The sequence below is a fragment of the Mesocricetus auratus genome, unplaced genomic scaffold (genome assembly GCF_017639785.1).
Source record: "Mesocricetus auratus isolate SY011 unplaced genomic scaffold, BCM_Maur_2.0 Super-Scaffold_4256, whole genome shotgun sequence".
NCBI lineage: Eukaryota > Metazoa > Chordata > Mammalia > Rodentia > Cricetidae > Mesocricetus > Mesocricetus auratus.
The window spans coordinates 56,490,843-56,508,788 of NW_024429182.1; the positions used below are offsets into that span (position 1 = coordinate 56,490,843).

General features: G+C 44.2%; 1 protein-coding gene across 3 annotated transcripts in view; it reads left to right on the plus strand.

The window, feature by feature from the left end:
* Positions 1-800: 800 nt before the first annotated feature.
* The window catches only part of Nap1l4 (nucleosome assembly protein 1 like 4), a 35,096-nt gene continuing 17,950 nt past the window's right edge, over positions 801-17,946 (plus strand). For 2 of the 3 annotated variants that reach the window (XM_005064135.4, XM_005064133.4), the window contains exons 1-7: positions 801-929; positions 8,803-8,833; positions 10,515-10,573; positions 12,338-12,437; positions 14,632-14,773; positions 14,939-15,025; positions 17,116-17,247. In XM_005064135.4, the coding sequence (XP_005064192.1) occupies positions 8,820-8,833; positions 10,515-10,573; positions 12,338-12,437; positions 14,632-14,773; positions 14,939-15,025; positions 17,116-17,247 (534 nt within the window). In that variant the 5' untranslated portion in view covers positions 801-929; positions 8,803-8,819. Of the gene's footprint in view, positions 930-1,025; positions 1,209-8,802; positions 8,834-10,514; positions 10,574-12,337; positions 12,438-14,631; positions 14,774-14,938; positions 15,026-17,115; positions 17,248-17,946 lie in introns of those variants that run through there. The other variant, XM_040750927.1, reaches the window with a different exon arrangement.

Genomic DNA, 17,946 nt, shown 5'->3' on the forward strand with positions numbered 1-17,946 from the left:
GGACTCCAGCAAACATACTTCGTTTTGAGTTTTATTTTTGAGACAAGGTCTCATGTAGGGGGCCCTAAACTTGCTTATGGTTGAAAGTGACAAATGGCTCATCCTCTCACCTCCACCTCTCATCTAATACGTCCCACTACACACCTGTTTTAAAGACCCTGCCTGTAGACTTTAGGAAAACACATCTGCAGGCCGTTTCTTTCTTTCTTTCTTTCTTTCTTTCTTTCTTTCTTTCTTTCTTTCTTTCTTTCTTTTTTTTTTTTTTTTTGGTTTTTCGAGACAGGGTTTCCGTGTATTGTCTTGGAGCCTGTCCTGGAACTCGCTCGGTAGACCAGACTGGCCTCGAACTCACAGAGATCCGCCTGCCTCTGCCTCCCGAGTGCTGGGATTAAAGGCGTGCACCACCAACACCCAGCTCCTTTATTTCTTATCAGGTAAGTTGGAGTTTTCTTACTATCAGCAGGGCAGACCCCGTAGACTGGGGGCCGCAAGGCCTTGGGAAGTAGGCGGTGCTTTCCCCAGTCCAGGGGCGGCAGGTAACCTGGAGAGAGAACTGCCGACAGGCCCAGGACGCAAATATTAAAAGTTGCAAACAGTTGAATACACAAGAAAGCCCTAAGTCCTCCACGCGCCCCAGCAGCACCTTTAAAAGGGCGCGTGCGCCGGAATATACGTCACGACTCTATTTACATATAGCTCGCGGGCTTGAGCGCTGCGCCGTGCCTCCTTAACGGCTTTTGATTGGATGCCGCCTCTATCATCGCCTAAACGCAGTTGATAGACAGCTCTATTGCCAATTCGCAGACCGTTTTGTTAGCAGAGGGCGGAGCCTGGCGACTCGACCAGTGGCAGGTGGTTTTGTTGGCGGCCACGGCGGCGCAGCCCCGGAGCGAGCTTTACACGGGCGCTAGTGCCGCAGGAGGCGCGAGGTGCGGTCCCGACGGGTAACGGCGTGGCGGGCGGCTGGACAGTGTCCGGGGAGGCGGAGGCGGGGGTTGGGTGGCGCGGACGGGGCGATGCGCTATGGCCGCTAGCAGAGGCGGGCGGTGGCCCCATCAGCCGTCCGGGTGGCGGCGGATGGCGGGCCCGTCCCTCCTGCGCGCCGCCCCGCCCCCGGCTGAAGGTCAGCGCGCTTTGTTCCCGCCGCCTGAGAGCGCACGCGAAGCCGCGCAGGCGGTTTCCTGAGGGGACAAGGCTTCCCCAGCGAGGTGGGCCTGGGTGCTCTTCGTCTTGAAACAGCGCTTGGGAAGGAAGGGGTCCACGGCGTTCCCGCGGTCGGGCCGCCGCCTCGCCCTTCCGGGCTTTGCATGGTCTCCGCACAGCGCCCTGGTCCGACTCCACGAGTCTGCGGTGGAGGCGGAGCCAATTTAGTGACACACACTGAGCCTTCCGACCCGTGCGTGGGCCCCTGAAGGGTGCAGGGTCGCCAGCAGTATCCCTTCTCCCCGGGGTATCCTTGGGGCAGTCGGCCTGCGCCTCCCCCAACTCTGCCTGGCTTTATTGCCTTCCGGAGGAATCCTGCGGTAGCTTGCTGCATGTACTTCGCTGTGACAGGCGTATGCAAATTTCCCAGCAAAAAGGCCCAAGTTGAAGTTATTGGTCCTAAAAGTTACTGCCTTTTTTAGTTACTGCCGCCTTCCTGTCATAGTAGCTGCCTCCTCTCGGTGACTAATCTCTCCTTACTACACACCAGGGCCTCCTTAAAGCTCCTGACATGCTTTAACTCCATTCACAGTAATCTGTGGTATAGGTGCAACAGGCTAAGTGTGCCTTAACACGAAACGCCTAGTTTCAGAAGCCGTTTTGTTTATGGAATATGTGCAGGTTTGGCAGATTAGCGTTCCTAATCTGGAAGTTCAAAATCTGGCATAAAGCTCTAAAAGAAGTTTTAGCATAGGAGTGTTCAAGCCTGTACTGCAAATTAAAACCCTGTTAGGTGTGATGGTTTGACGGTTGATGGTCGCTTGAATTTAAACTCAAGTAGAATTAACCTGATTTGGTTACTGTTGAAATAAATGCTGTGCAGATGATTTTCAAAGAAAAGAGTGGTAGGACTGAGATGTAGTCCAGAGTTAAAGAGGGATGGTCACCTGTCAGGGGCTGTTGGCAGTTGCATCATTTTAATACCTTTGTCTAAATGAGCTGCTGTCAAATGATGTTGTGGGCTTTTTTTGCTTGTTTTTTGTTTTTCAAGACAGGGTTTCTCAGTAAAGTTTTTTGGCGCTTGTCCTAGCACTCACTCTGTAGACCTGGCTGGTCTGGAACTCAAATAGATCTGCCTGCCTCTGCCTCCCAACTGCTGGGATTAAAGGAGTGGGCCGCCACACCTGGCTAAATTGACCAATATTATTGATTCACAATGTCAAAACATCTAGATGCTTAAATTTTGATGTGTTAACTTCATTTCATTTTTTGTTTTTCAAGGTAGAGTTTCTCTGTGTAACAGTCCTAGCTATCCTGGAACTTTACTGGGTGGTTTTGCAAAGGACCCAGCACTCATAGCGTGGCTCCTAATGGTCTATAACTCCAGTTCCAGGGATCCAGTGCCCTCTTCTGGCCTCAGTAAATGGTGCACAGACAAGCAGGGAAAATATCCATACACATAAAATAGCATTTTAAGAAAGAGTAGTTTAAATCCCTGAAGGTCTAAGGCAGGTAGGCGAATGCTCTTACAGCTTGGATCTTGGCTTAGGTGACCTGTTCTGAAAGGAGGCAGTGGTCATGAGCTGTTAGGGACCACTCCTGATGAGTGCAAGCTTTTTGTTTATTTAAAAGAAGTCTGAGTGGATGTGCTGGCTTATGTCTGTATCCCAGCACTTGGGAGGTAGCTCATGCAGGAAGCTCAAGGTTAGCCAGCACTACGGTAAGAAAGATGAAGTACATTTTAGGCATTTAGAATTGAAGCTGATGCCAGTTTGTTGGGAAATGCAGGAACTTCCTCTTCTTACCACTCCCTCCACCCTCCCACCCCCATCTTTGCATGGGACTACTGATCAGTGGTAGCATGTGGAGGCTTCCTGAACCACACTTGAGAGACATTATTGATCACAGACTGGGAGGCCTGTTTTGATGGTAAATAGTGGAGCTCAGCTGGACACTTAGGCATTTTGAAGACAGTTGATGGCATTGATGTGCTTTCACTTACAGTGGGTTTTCCCTGCCTTTGTTAAAGATTTATCTATTATGCATACAATTCTGTCTGCATGCCAGAAGAGGGCATCAGACTGCATTATAGATGGTTGTGAGCCACCATATGGTTGCTGGGAATTAAACTCAGGACCTCTGGAAGAGAAACTAGTGCTCTTAACCGCTGAGCCATCTCTCCAGCCCCAGGACATTGTATTTTTGTAGTGTGAAGACTACAGAAGACAGCTTTGCAAATTTTACATTTTGATCCTGACTCCTTGCTGTGCAGTCTTAAATTTCTTCTGTGTTGTCTGCTGTGTCAGCTGTTGTAACTGAGTGTGCCTCCATTCTGTGTCCAGGAAACTCAGTCTAGTGAGGTGAGATTGGCTCTGAGATCTATGTATAAAGACTAGTATATAATTTAAGTCACACTTAGTTACTTCAGAATAATAGGTATTGATTGTAAGCAAGTGTGAATAAAGAAATGTCTTCATCCTATGTCTTCCAAAATTGCCTAGGATGAGTCAACGTGTTCAAAGAGAACTGTTTAGTACCATGGTACTTACAGGTGACAGCAGGGATTAATTGAGTAGAGATTGCTGGTTACCTGTTTCTTGCCAAGTCCTTTGCTGAGTCCTGAACTCTGCATTGAGTAAGTGAACATGCTCTGCCCTCCTGGAATTTTCTCATCTTCCGTCATTGGTGCTCATGAGAAGTTTCTAAAGCAAACAAAAATAGTGATTTTTCTGGCACTACCTAGCACCTTCAGTTACTTAAATCCAATTGCTTACAATATTATGGGCTAACAAAATGGCTCAGCCAGCAAATATGCCTGCTGCCAGTGCCAACCCTGATGACCCTGGCCCCATAGTGACAAGAGAGAACCAACTCATGAAAGTTGTCCTCTAATCTACTTGTGTATGGCATAAACACCCACCCCCACATACACAATAAATAAAAATGTAATGAAGAATTGTAAAATATTTTATTATTAGGGCTGGGGAGATGTTTCAGAGGGTGAGAGCACTTGATACACAAACATAAGAACCTCAATTTGGACCTGAGCACCAATGTGGAAAGCCAGGTATGGCCTAGTTTAAGGCTGTCTTTTAAGTTCATTGAGACTCTTGTCTTGAGGAAGTGGTAGTGTAGGACACCTTATGTCCTTTGACCTCCACATATGTGTACACAAGGGTACACAACATCACATACACACCTCCCCAAAATAAAACATTGTCAAATAATGACTTTTTCAGTTTTGCTTCAGATAGCACATTTATTGTGACATAGTTCCGAGATGAGAAGTATAGAGTCTCAGGGTATTGCTAGGACCATGTTATCTTTCAAAACCTGCAGCAAGAGTTGATGACTAGATCCTTCTCTGCAGCTACATTATTTCAACATCTGCCTCTGTCGACACTTGGGGGGGTCTCCTTCTGTTTTGTTATTGTTTTAAAGACAAGGCCCTAGCTGGCCTGGAATTTGCTATGTAGCTTGATGGTGTCAAAACCCAGGCCTGGTATGTGCCTTGGGTTTTTTGAGACAGTCTGACCTCAGTCACACTCCCTCACTGTCCTACAGGTGTATACTACTACATCTGACTTACTGTGGTTTGTTTTGTATTTTTCTGAGAGAGGGTCTCCTGTCTCAGTTGAGGCTGGCCTTAATATTCTGACTCTAGTTTGTCCTCCCGTGTACAGAGTTTGTAGAGATAAGCCATCACACCTGGTTTAGTTAATTTTGTGATAAAGGCTAAAAGATAAAGGAAGGCTATATATAATAGATAATGGACATTCAGTATAGTTTACATTAGTTAAATATAAAGACTACTGGTGTGTGTTTAGGATCAGATACACTCTATCCCTTTTAGTTAGGGGCAGGAAATTACAACAGTTTTTGAAACAAGGTTTTGTGTATCCCATGCTGGCCTTGAAATCAAAGCAATCTTCCTGGCTCCCTTTTGTTTTTTAACAACTCAGAAATTAAAAGGATAAATGAATGTTGACTAGTAGCATTTTCTTTTTTGGGGAATGGACCCAGGTACTCTGCTTGCTGGGCAGTGATTTACTACCGAGCTGCATCTCCAGTCCAGTTTTCAACACATTGTGTGCATCTGGGAATCTGAGTCAGTTCCCAGGGGCTTTAAGTGTTTCCATGCGCACTTAGCATACCAGGAGTGATGAGCTATGTCCAGTGTCGGGGCCTCACTCACTGGCCAGGGGAAATTGGATGTTCTAGGGGACTTTTCTGATTCTTTCTTTGAATAGGTCATTCCTTTGCTCCTTTGACATGGTCCTAAATTGCTGCAAGTCAGTACTCCTATAGGACCTGAGCACACATCCTCAGTTTTGCTACATCATCCTGCCATCTTTCTGACTGCGATCAAGTTACTGTGCTTTAGGGTTCCTTCATGTGCATGCACATAACGTGGATATGTGCCAGATGCAGAGGTCAGGGGACAACCACGGACCTCTTGTCTTCAGACTAGTTTAGGTTAATAGTAATATTTACTCTCATGCCTCTTTAATTTGAGACCGTTTTTTTTGTTTTGTTTTGTTTTGTTTTTTGTTTTGCTTTTTTTGTGCAACAGTCCTGGCTGTCCTGGAACTTGCTTTGTAGATAAGGCTGGCCTCAAACTCAGAGAGATCCACTTTCCTCTGCCTCCTGAATGCTGGGATTAAAGGCCTGCACTACCACTGCCTGACTCATTTACTTATCTTGTGTTAAGACTTTGAGGACCTTTTGACTTTATGAAGACAGATAAGTTTTGTGAAATGTGTTGACGCTCCAGTTATGCCTTTCTTTGATTTTCAGGAGTGCCAATTTAGGGGCTCAGCAGTTGGTTAAGAGCACTGGCCGCTCTTGCAGAGGACATGGGTTTGGTTCTCAAGACCTATGTGGTGGCTCAAAGCCACCTGGAATCCAGTTGCCAGGAGGATCTGGTGTCTTCTTCTGGCCTCTTTGGGTATTGTGCACATATGCTACACATGCATAAAAAGGTTTTTTTTTGTTTTTGTTGTTGTTTTTTAGTTGTTAAGAAGTGGCCAGTTTAAAGTTTGCTGTAAAAGTTTAAAAACTTTTTCCTTTGAAAGGTTTTTGATGATTGGAAGGAAAAAGGAAATGAATCTATAATCGGGCTGTTGTGTCTTGCTGAAAAGCAACATGTTAGCTCTGGAAGGGAACCTAAACCTCTGTGTTTTATTAACTTAGGATCCTCTGGTTTCTGTTCTAATCTAACTTGATTGCAAGGTTTTTGGTTTTGTTTTGTTTTGTTTAAGATACTTCAGTAGCCCAGGATGCCCTTTAACTTAACCATATAGCCAACATAAACATACCTTCCAAGTCCTGGAGTTACAGGCATGGATCATTATGTCTGGCTCTTGATGCCTTTTAAAAGTAGTTTTCCTGACAAAGCTTAGTAATATGACTTCATAAAACCAGTATTAAACCTGTCATTCCAACCTTTAAAATAAAATGAATGTTTTTCACACCTGTAAATTGATAGCTCTTTATGACTTTCAGTGTTTGGTAAACGCAATAATGGATGGTGCGGAAGCATGACTAAGTGAGCTCTAGCATGTGCTAGCACTTTGCTTTCGTCTCAGTGTGTAGAGGATAGAATGACAGGGCAAGACAGCCTGTGTGCATGTGTCATAGAGGTGGGCAGGCTTGTGGTGCCACTGTGGTGAAGCAGTTGACTTTCCTAATTGCTTCAGGTGGGTATAACTTCTAGGTTATAAGTGGTGAGACCCAGGTGCAGAGGAATAGCTGTATAGCTGGGGGAAAGGGTGGTAGGTTGAAGTTGTGGTCTAGTGAAGGTCATAGGTAGGTAATGGAGTACTGCAGTTACATAGCCAAAGTGTAGAGAGTACCAGTGTGTTACTAGCTCAGCAATATTTATTGGGATCTGCTCATTCTTTGAGAAATCGTACATGAAAATCTTTCCATCTGAGTTAAGAATATCTGGGGATGTGAAACCATATTTAACTAAGGTGTTTGTGGAAACCACAGACCTAAAGTGTATGGTAGAAAAGCCTCAGTCTTGGCCATCTGGATGGTAGTTTTTGCTGACACTGAGAATGGTGGGCTTTGTAGGATGGATATAGATCCTGTGGTCAGTAAGTTTGGACTCCAAAGAAGATGCTACGGTCTGTGGAATGGTCTTTGGAGGTGATGGAGGTCAAGCTGGGGGTGAGAAGCTGCTGTAGTGCTGTGGGCTTGGTCATCTGCAGTACTGTCATTGCCATACTTTTTTTTCCTACCATAAAATAACTTAAATTTTAAAAGACAATAGCTGGGCGGTGGTGGTGCATGCCTTTAATCCCAGCACTCAGGAGGCAGAGGCAGGCGGAAATCTGGTCTACAGAGCAAATTCCAGGATAGCTAGGGCTACACAGGGATACCCTGTCTTGAAAAACAAACAAAAAGACAATAGTTGAGTTGTAGGACTATGGTGATTCCAGCATCCAGCACTTGCAAGGCAGAGGCAGATGGATCTTTGAGTTTGAGGTCAGCCTGGTCTACATAGTGTTCCCGGAAAAGCAAAGACCCTGTCTTGAAAAAAAGACAATAGTCATGTGATAGTGTTTTTGTGCATTTTGAGCTTGTTTTGAGACAGTCCTTGAATACTTGCCTATGCCTACCAAACCTTGGGGTTAAAAGCATAGGTCATTTACACACGTTTTATTTTGAAACAATAAAAACCTAATAGAAGATAAAACTGAGTTAACTGTGAAACAATTGTGAATCACTCTTGCTGGAACTGTTTTCCTAGCACCAGCACAGCTTTCAGAAAGTCTTGCTTGTGTGCACTGGGCAAGTGTGAGGGGCTTTGTATGGTACCTTAATTCATTATACCTTTAAAGTAAGGAGGCCACCTTGAGATCAAGCATTCTTACACAGTAGTCATGTGTGTTTTAAGTACAGATGACATAAAAGATATGGGCAGATAGAATTAACATTACTCTGTATTTGAGAAACAGTTTAAATAACAGTGAATGCTTTTGAATTGTAAGTCCAGCATAATGGTGCACACTTTTTTGTTTGTTTGTTTGTTTTACGAGACAGAGTTTCTCTGTATTGTTTTGGAGGCTGTCGGTCCAGCCCGGCCTCAAACTCACAGAGATCCGCCTGCCTCTGCCTCCCGAGTGCTGGGATTAAAGGTGTGTGCCACCACTGCCCGGCAATGGTGCACACTTTTAATCCTGGTACTGGGGAGGTGAAATCAGAGGGTCAGAAATTGGGTCATCAGCTTCATGGCAAGTCTAATTCAGTAGCCCCGACTGAATTAGACCTATCTCAGAAACCATGCAGGACATGAAACCTAGATTTATTTAATTTTATTTTTTGACTTGGTCTTACTATTGTAGCCCTGTCTGACCAAGAACTGTCTATGTAGATCAGGCTGGTCTCAGATTTACAGAGACCTGCTTGCACCTGCCTCCCAGTTGTTGAGATTAAAGGTATACACACACCACTATGTGCAGTGAAACCTAGATCTTAAGGGTACCTGTCTATGACATTAGACATGTGTGTGCTCAGATAACTGCAGGTTATGTCTGGGAATTTCCTTTTCTTCAACTGCTACATTTGGTAGATTGCCATCATTATTAGATGGTGTTGGAAGAGCAATACAACACTTTTTGTGAATGTAACTGTTAACTTTCTCATTTTTAGGGGACAAAGACGTTCAGATGGCAGAAAACAGGTAAGCTAAAATGGACTTTGTTTATTGGACTTAGGTTTAGGTAGGGAACAAGTGTCCACTGTATTTCAGAAACTAGAATTTAAAGTTAAATAATTTAAACTTCAAATGGTAATAGCTTTTTTCTCCCTTTTACTGGCAAATTGATGTCAGATACCAACTGTCTCAGACACTGATATTTGAAGACCTTGTGTAGTTTCTGTGCTTCCCCACCCTTGTTGAAGTCCATTAACCTGATGTACCTGAGGGATGGGGGAAGGATTTGGGGGGGGGGTGGGTGGAGGTCAGTGTTGGTTGAGTGCATTTATTTTTTTTGTTTTTTTGTTTTTGTTTTTCAAGACAGGGTTTCTCTGTGTAGCCATGGCTGTCCTGGAACTTACTCTGTAGACCAGGCTAGCCTTGAACACAACCTAGATCCACCTGACTCTTCCTCCCGAATGCTAGAATTAAAGGCGTGTGCCACCACCACCCAGCCAGTGCCTGGTTTTTTATTTGTTTTAGTTTGCATATAAAATAATTTCATCATGGCATTTTCATATGTGTGTCATTATATTTTGCTCGTATTTACCTTTCATTTCCTCATAGCTCTGTCTGCTTTCATGTCACAGAGATGCCTTAGATGGGTTTGTAGAGCTTTGTCTTCAGGAAGGTATACATGGTTCTCTCATAGTTTGTGAGGCCTGTGTCTGTGAAGCCCATTGTTTTCATTGATGCTGCTTGGTTGGCGTACAGAGCACTGTGACCATTGTGTCTACTGCACAAGGTCACTTGTGTGTGCTGCTGACTATATGGTAGCATGTTATTTGAGTGGGTTGACTGTCAAAATAAAAATTAGAGGGCTGGAGAGATGGCTCAGGAATTAAGATTGTGTGCTGCTCTTGCAAAGGCATAGTTTGGCTCCCAGGACTCACATTAGGCAGTTTACAAGCTACAGTTCTGGGGATCTGATGTCCTCTTCTGGCCAGCCTCCACTGACATTGCACGTACCCACGAATGGACATAAACCACATATGTACATAAACATAATTTTTGTCCTTGGGTTTTGTTTGGTTTTTAAGACAGGGTCTCAGTGTGTAGCCCTGGGTGGCCTAGAACTCTTAGTACACTGGGCTTGTGCAAAACTCCCAGAGATCCACTTGCCTCTGTTCCCACGTGCTGGAATTAAAGGTGTATATCACCACACATTGCACGTAGTTTTTTTTTTTTTAATCTTAGCAATTAAGGGGGCTACTGAATTAGACCTTGTTTCAAAACAAAAGAGAAATTAAGAATCTTTGGCAAGGGTTGCATATTAGTACAGAGCAGCCTGTGTGTTGGAAAGGAAACTGGATGGATATGATCTTTTCAGATGGAAGTCTCCCTTATATAACACATGAATGTCAGGTTTGTCGTTTTTGTTTGTTTATTTGTTGTTCCCTGCCCCAGTCCCCAAGGGTCTGATGATGTAGCTCTACCTGTCGTGGAACTCACTATGTAGAGTAGGCTGGGCTTGAACTCAGAAATATACCTGCCTCTTCCAAGTGCTGGGATTAAAGGCATGTGCCACCATACCCAGCCAGTATTATCTTCATCTTACCTGAGGTTCTTTGCTGCACAGATCCCTAATACATTGGAAAAACACTGAAAATGCCAGTTGGTGCTGTCTTTAGAACTCTGTTTATAATACTTTGTAAACTTGTTTTAGTCTTTCAGATGGAAGCCCTGCAGATTCTGTGGAAACTGCTAAAAATGCCAGTAATACAGGTCAGTGCAATGGATGAAGCAGTGATTGAGGGTTTTCATGTGTCTAGGAGTCTCTTCCAGAACCACTTGTTATAGTAATTAAGTAGCAATAAAGGGCATATGTCTAAGAAATTTCAGCACTTCATTTAGTGATTAGAAATTCAGACTCCATGAAAGAGAACAACACAACCCTGCTCCTGTGTTGGCCTGTACATGACCTGGGCATTCTCTGCTTCCCTCCCCTGCTTATTTTGAAGGAAAACCTAACTTGTTGTTGTGTCCATAAATTCACATGCACTGTCTTTCCCCATGAAGAAATCTGCATTCGATGGGTTAGCAAGGTGATTCAGCTTATAGCATTGCTTGTCATGCAAACCTAGCACCCCGAGTTTGTCCCCAGAGTCCACTGGGATGCAAGAACCAACTCCCAATAGTGATCCCCTGACCTCCACATGCAGACTGTGGAACATGTACACCTGTTCTCATGCACATTTCTGAGCTGGGTATGGAGACTGATAAGATCCTTGCTTGGGAGTCCAAGCAGGAGGATCTCAAATTCCAAGCTGGCCTGGACTATATGAAAGGGAAATTGGTCAACTCCATCACCAAGTGAAGAACAGTTACTCTCCTGTTGATGTCTCCTGGTTAATTTGGGGAATGGGTTCTAAGTAACAGGTCAGTGCTACAGGTCAGTGCTACAGGTCCAGAACAAAGGCATGTGGGCTGTCAGAAGCAAGGTAGAGTACTTTTTGCAGGAGGTGGGTTTTGGGGGAAAGGGCTTTCCAGAAAGAGGACAAGCTGGGGAGAACCATCTCTTTGGCTGAGAAGTGGGTGGGTGCAGTTTCACTTCAGGAGCTGATCTTGTTCCTGTCCCTGACTTCCAAACACCAATGGGACTAGAGAGCAATGTGTAGCTAGAGGTAGACCCCTGAAGTTGGTAGGTAGTGATCTCAGGTAGGGTTTAGGGTTTAGCTGGCTACAGGCAGGAGCCTCTGACTATCAGGAACTACACACTTGGTGATTAAGGAAGATACTTTTAATGTACAAGTTTCTAAAGAACTTTTTGCTATATCTAGAAATTAGTAGCTAAGCAATGCTAAGTAGGCATTTGTTGGGGCTTTATTTATTTACTTTAACCTTTTTAAAGAAGCAAATGTGGTCTGAAGCTCTGAAGGTTTTTTTTTGTTGTTGCTTTTTTTTCTCCTTACCCAGGCCTAACACAAGCCTTTTTTCTTAGAGTGACTATTGACCTAAAAATTGGCCTATGGTATGTGTACCTTTTTTTTTTTTTTTTTTGGTTTTTTGAGACGGTTTCTCTGTGGCTGCTGAAAGCCAGATCTTTTTTTGTTTGTTTGTTTCTTTTTTGTTTTTTGTTTTTAGACACAGGGTTTCTCTGTGTAGCTTTGGAGCCTATACTGGCACTCACTCTGTAGTCCAGGCTGGTCTCGAACTCACAGAGATCTGCCTGCCTCTGCCTCCCGAGTGCTGGGATTTAAAGGCATGCGTCACCAACGCCGGGCTCCCAATGTGTACTTCTAAAGCACATTTGTGGTGGTAAGGATTGAGCCCCAAGGGCTTCATGTGCTAGGTAAGCATTCTACTATTGAGTTATAGCCCCAGCTACAGAGTTTTTTGTTTTTTTTGTTTTTTTTATTTTGAGATAAGGTCTTGGCTTGGCATTTCCTTGCTCAGCCTTTTGAGTAGATGGGATGAAAAGCCCAAGATCCATGTTGGTGTTTGGGTTCTTAGCTGCAAAATAACTCTGGTCTCATTTCCAACTTACAGAAAAGCTCACAGACCAGGTGATGCAGAACCCACAAGTGCTGGCAGCTTTGCAGGAACGTCTTGACAACGTCTCTCACACTCCTTCTAGCTACATAGAAACGTGAGTACATTGCCAATGAGATGTCAAGCGATGGAACAAACATCTCCATGCCTCAGAGTTGGAACAAGTGTGGTTTTCATTTCTCAGGATCAGCCCACTCATCTTGTCTGCTTGGTGATGCACAGTGCCACCTTGTGGCTTGTAGAGAACTCAGCTGATATAGTGCTGGTAGAGTAGAGTGCTGGCTGGCTGCTGTAAATCCACACCTTTACCCTTATTAGGAGGCCTGTGTTGTAGCTGTGTTGTACAGTAGAAAGGAGATGCTCACTCGGCAGCACTTCTTGGGGCTTCTGTCTGCCTTCTGGAAGATGTCAGCCACCTCAGTCTCTGTTACAACTGGAGGAGACACTGCACGTTTTCTTGTGTCCATTTAGAGGTCTTTCTGGGTTTACATAGTGGATATAGTTTGTCTTTGTCCTGCTTTTCTTATACTGGGTTGAGTCCAGCTTCTAATGCACAGGTACTTAATACGCAGTTTTGTTTAGTAGAATAGGTGATAGGGTATAGTAAGGGAGTTGAGAATGGTGTCTGGTTTTCTGACTTTTGTAAGTATGCATATAGAATGGCATTTGCTCACTGGAATGGAACATAGGGTGGTGACAGTTTGTGAGCATAGCTTTACATACGTGTTGGCCTTGAATGGTGCTTGGACAGCATTCAGATTTGCTGTGAGCAAGCTTTCACTCGGAGGCACAATTTTTGGGGTTTTAAAGGTTAAAATTTTTTTTCTTTTTTTCCTGGTTTTTCAAGACATGGTTTCTCTGTGTGTAGCCCTGGCTGTTCTGGAGCTTAATCTAGACCAGGCTGGCCTTAGAACTTGATACCTGCCTGTCTCTGCTTCCTGAGTACTGGGATTAAAGACATGTGCCACCACTGCCCGGCATGTTTTTTCTTTTAATTTAGGAGTGTTCGTATAAACAAAATACTGAACTCTGGAACAGAGGCAAAGAAACTCTCAGCTGGTATGATTAAAGTATATGTGGGTCTCTACATGTGCTCATGATTTTCAGACAGCCAACATCAAGGCCCATGTGCCCATCAGCTTACCTTTGTCTGGGGGATTTTGCTTTTGCTATTTATTATTTCATCCTATTGTGCACATGTAGAGGTCATAGGACAGTTTGAAGAAGTTGATTTTCTCCTTCAACCTTGTGATTCTCAGGGACTTAACTCAGGTCATTAGACTTGTCAGCAAGTGCTTTCATCCACTTTGGCTGGTTTTTGTTTTTAAATTATGACTGTGTGTATGTGTGCATACACACATTTGAGTGCAGATGCCCATGGAGGCCAGAGGCATCAAATCACCCTAGTGCTGGAGTTCTAGGTAGTTTTAAGCCACTCAACATGAGTGTTAGGAATTGAACTTAGGTCTTCAGTAAGAGCAGCAAGTACTCATACCTGTGAGTAGGTGATCTCTCCAACCTTTGTCTTTGTTTTTTGCTTTTTTGAGAGACAAAATCTCATGTAGCTGTGTAGCCCAGGCTGACATTGAAGCCACTAGTAGCCAAAAATAGCCTTAAATACCTGAAAAACATTGACTTCCTCAAGTGTTAAGATTATAAGTGCATAACTCCATGCCTAGCTCCTCACCCCTCTCTCTTTCCCCACCCCCTCTCTTGAATGGAATTGTACCAAGGATTGACTATCTGCATGTTAGGTTAGTGCTCTTCCTCCTTGGTCTCTGTGTAGCCCAGATTAGCCTTTTACTTTTGTGACTCTTACTGCTGTGGCCTTCCATGTGGTAGATATTGCAAGTGTGCCCAGCTTCCTTTAGTCTGTTTTCATCACCACTTTGATTGGGACAAAAGAGCAATTTTACAAACTGAACCCCCCATTTCTGCTTTTTTTGTTTTGTTTTTGGTTTTATTTTGTTTGGTTTTTTGAGACAGACAGTCATGGATGTCCTGGAACTTTCTTTGTAGACCAGGCTGGCCTCGAACTCCATATGTCTGCCTGCCTCTGCCTCCCAAATGCTGGATCAAAGGTGTGCACCACCACTGCCCGGCTGTCTTAAGTAGACCAGGCTGACCTTAGGCTCACAGAGATCCACCTGCTTCTGAAAGGCATGTACCACCTGGCTTAACAAGCAGTCTGTTCTTTTCTTTTGGCTTGTTTGCATGTGGGGTTTTAGCATCTCTAAAGTCAGGGTGTTGTGTGTGTGGCACTAGGTATTTTATTTCCCGTTCCCTTGTAGTTTACCCAAAGCTGTCAAAAGGAGAATTAATGCTCTGAAGCAGCTCCAGGTGAAGTGTGCGCACATAGAAGCCAAGTTCTACGAGGAAGTTCACGACCTGGAGAGGAAGTATGCAGCCTTGTACCAGCCTCTGTTTGACAAGGTGTGTGCCGTTGATGTGCTTGCCTCATTTGGTCGCTCCTGTGAGTTAAGACATGGTACCACTCAGGGACTTTATAACTGTCTTTTCAGAGGCTTGAGTAAACATCTTAGGTTTTGAGTTTGCAGAGAGCCTAAAGTGCTGATGGACTCTTGGCTTTTAATGCAGAGAAGAGAATTCATCACTGGTGATGTGGAGCCCACAGATGCGGAGTCAGCGTGGCACAGTGAGAATGAGGAAGAAGACAAGTTGGCTGTGAGTTTCTGTTGTGTAGTGTTGATTAATCCTGGTTACTTTTATGTATTGGATGGTGAACTCAAGGCCATGCTCTGCTACTCATGGTTTCTGCCTGCAAAGCTTTGTAGAGCAGGCCTGCAGTAGTTCCCTTCTCTTCCATTGGGCGCATGGGTCAATGGTGATACTTTGGCGTCTGAGGCAGTTATCGTAAGTGAGTTGTATGCAACACAGGATTGAAATACAGGTCAGGCAGGCAAAAATTGATTGTAGTGTGACAGACTTGGTGGAACATGTTTGTTACCCCAGCACTATAGAGAGACAGGTCAGCCTGGTCTGCATACATAGTGAGACTCTGTCTACAGAACAAAACTAACTGTAACTAGCACCAGTGAGAGTCTGAGCCCAGAGAAGGTAGAGGTTAGCATGGGTGGGAACTGCACATGTTCCTCCTCAGTGGGTAGTAAGCACGTGTGGAGAGGGACCCATTTGGAGACCTCAGGATGCTCAGCCTCACTCTGTCTCTAGGCCAGCAGGTAAGTGAATGACCATCATCATGATGTCCTATCCATTTTCTATGACAGTCTCATTAAAATGCCATGGAAAGTTCCAGCCTCTTTTTTTTTTTTTTATTAATCTAATTTATTTATTTACTTGCTTTTTTGAGGCAGGGTTTCTCTGTAGCTTTGGAGCTTATCCTGGATCTCACTCTGTAGGCCAGTCTGGCCTCAAACTCACAGAGATCCACGTCTGTACCTCCTGAGTGCTGGGATTAATGGTGTTTGCCACCACTGCCCAGCTTTTGCAGCTTTTGTTTGCTTGCTTTCTTTTTTTTTTTTTTTTTTTTTGGTTTTTACGAGACAGGGTTTCTCTGTACTGTTTTAGAGGCTATCGGTCCAGCCCAGCCTCGAACTCACAGAGATCCGCCTCCTCTGTCTCCTGAGTGCTGGGATTAAAGGCGTGCGCCACCACCACCCAGCTTTTGTTTGCTTTCTTAAAGGTACTAGGGATGTAACCCAGAAGCTTATGAGCAAAAGGCAGGTTTTCCACAACTGAGTCACACCCAAGCCCCTGTCAGCCTAATTTTGTATTTAGATAACAGGTAGTTTTGGTTCAGTAAAATTACCTCTTAGGAATCTTTTTGAAATACATTTAATTTTTGTGGCTATATGTGAAGTCTTTTGTTTTTATCATTGTTTTGTTTTGTAGTCCTGTGTAGACCAGGCTGACCTCAAACTCAGAGATGGCATACACCACCACACTCAGCAAGAGATACTCTTTTAAACATTGGCAGAATCTGGTTGAAGCTGTGGATCTGAATGACCTACAAAAAGCACAATGTGATGGTTTAACAATCTCTGCATTTCACTCAGTCATAGCAGGCTGTTGTGACAAGCATTCAGAATTCACTTGGTTCAGCTTTTCTTTGATTACCATCTTCCTGGGGCTGTGTTACAAGTCTCCTTCATGGCGCTGTGTGACCTTTCTGGTCACAATGCTAGTGTTTTCTCAGTATGTCTGCCCTTGTGTGTTCTTGTCACCTGGGAACTTGCATGCTCAAGTTTGCTGATTATAATGCTGCTGCTGCAGCAAACAAGGTTTTCTTGGATTTTTGTTCCCTCCCTCCCTGATCCCATTATATAACCTTGACTGGACTGGAATTTGCTATGTAGACAAGGCTGCCCTCAAATTTACAGTAGTCCTCATGCCTCTGCCTCTCAAGTGCTGGGATAACAAGTATGTGCTACCACACCTGGCCTGGAGTGGGGTTTTCTCCACCTTGATGGTAATGGATGGCTTCCAGTGTCTGCTGGAAGCTACTGTAGTATTCATTGTATGATAACAGGAAGCTCACCAAGACAGACTGGCTATTCTTTCACAAATCTGGTGGCAATTTGCCACCTTTCCAGTTTTCTCCCCTGGATGGGACATTTCGTTGTGAAATTACGTGTAGACATAGTGCCATGAATGCTTTTTCTAACTTCCAACTTGGAGACACACAAAAGGAAAAGGAAATGTATGATGGACCTTGAAATAATGTCTTTCAATAAGACTTGAGCTGTGTATAAATTTGTATTTTCAATGACTTGTGTTTTGAATCTGTTTTATAGGGAGATATGAAGAATAAAGTAGTTATAGCTGAGAAAGAAGCCGCAACAGCAGAAGAGCTGAACCCCAAAGGCATCCCTGAGTTCTGGTTCACCATCTTCAGAAATGTAGATATGCTTAGCGAGCTGGTGCAGGTGAGGGGCTGTCCAGTGGGTATAAGTGGGGAGAGATTGGGGTGATGCGTAGTTCCTGCAGCATGTTGAGGGACTTGCCTTATATTACTCATGCACTGCTTGCCTGGTGCTGGGAGGTGCTTGTAGGAGGATAGAAAGTCTCCTGAGAGCTAGTACTTGGACAGCAACCCTGATCGGGGAAGCCGGTGGATCTTTGCTGGAGGGGCCACATTCTCTTGCAGTTCTTGGCAAGGCTGGCAGTTCTGTTCATATCAGTTTGAGAGGCAGTCTCCTGTAGAGTCCAACACTGTACCCTTAAGACCTTGTTCATAGTTCTTCCTGTGTGAAAGCAGGGAGCCTGGGGAGAGTCTTATACCTTCATATTGGTTCTCATTTGATGTGCCAATAAATGCATGATAGACTGCTAGACATTCAATTCAGATCAGGTACATAGCATGTGAGACATATCAGTGGAGATCTCTGTGCTCCCCCTGTTAGCATCAGAGATGTGACTGCTTTTGGTATAGCCTGCTTCTAGAACTGTCTTTGGATTTTTTTTTTCTTTCCTTTTAAATACCTACTAGGTATCCTCATTCTGGTTTGGTTTTATTCTGTCATGTCCAACGAACTTAAAATTGGGAAGGTAGCCTTTAGTGGGCCTAATTCTTAGAGCTTTAGAACCTTAAATTCTGGGACTCAATGCCAATCTCAGGGTGAAGA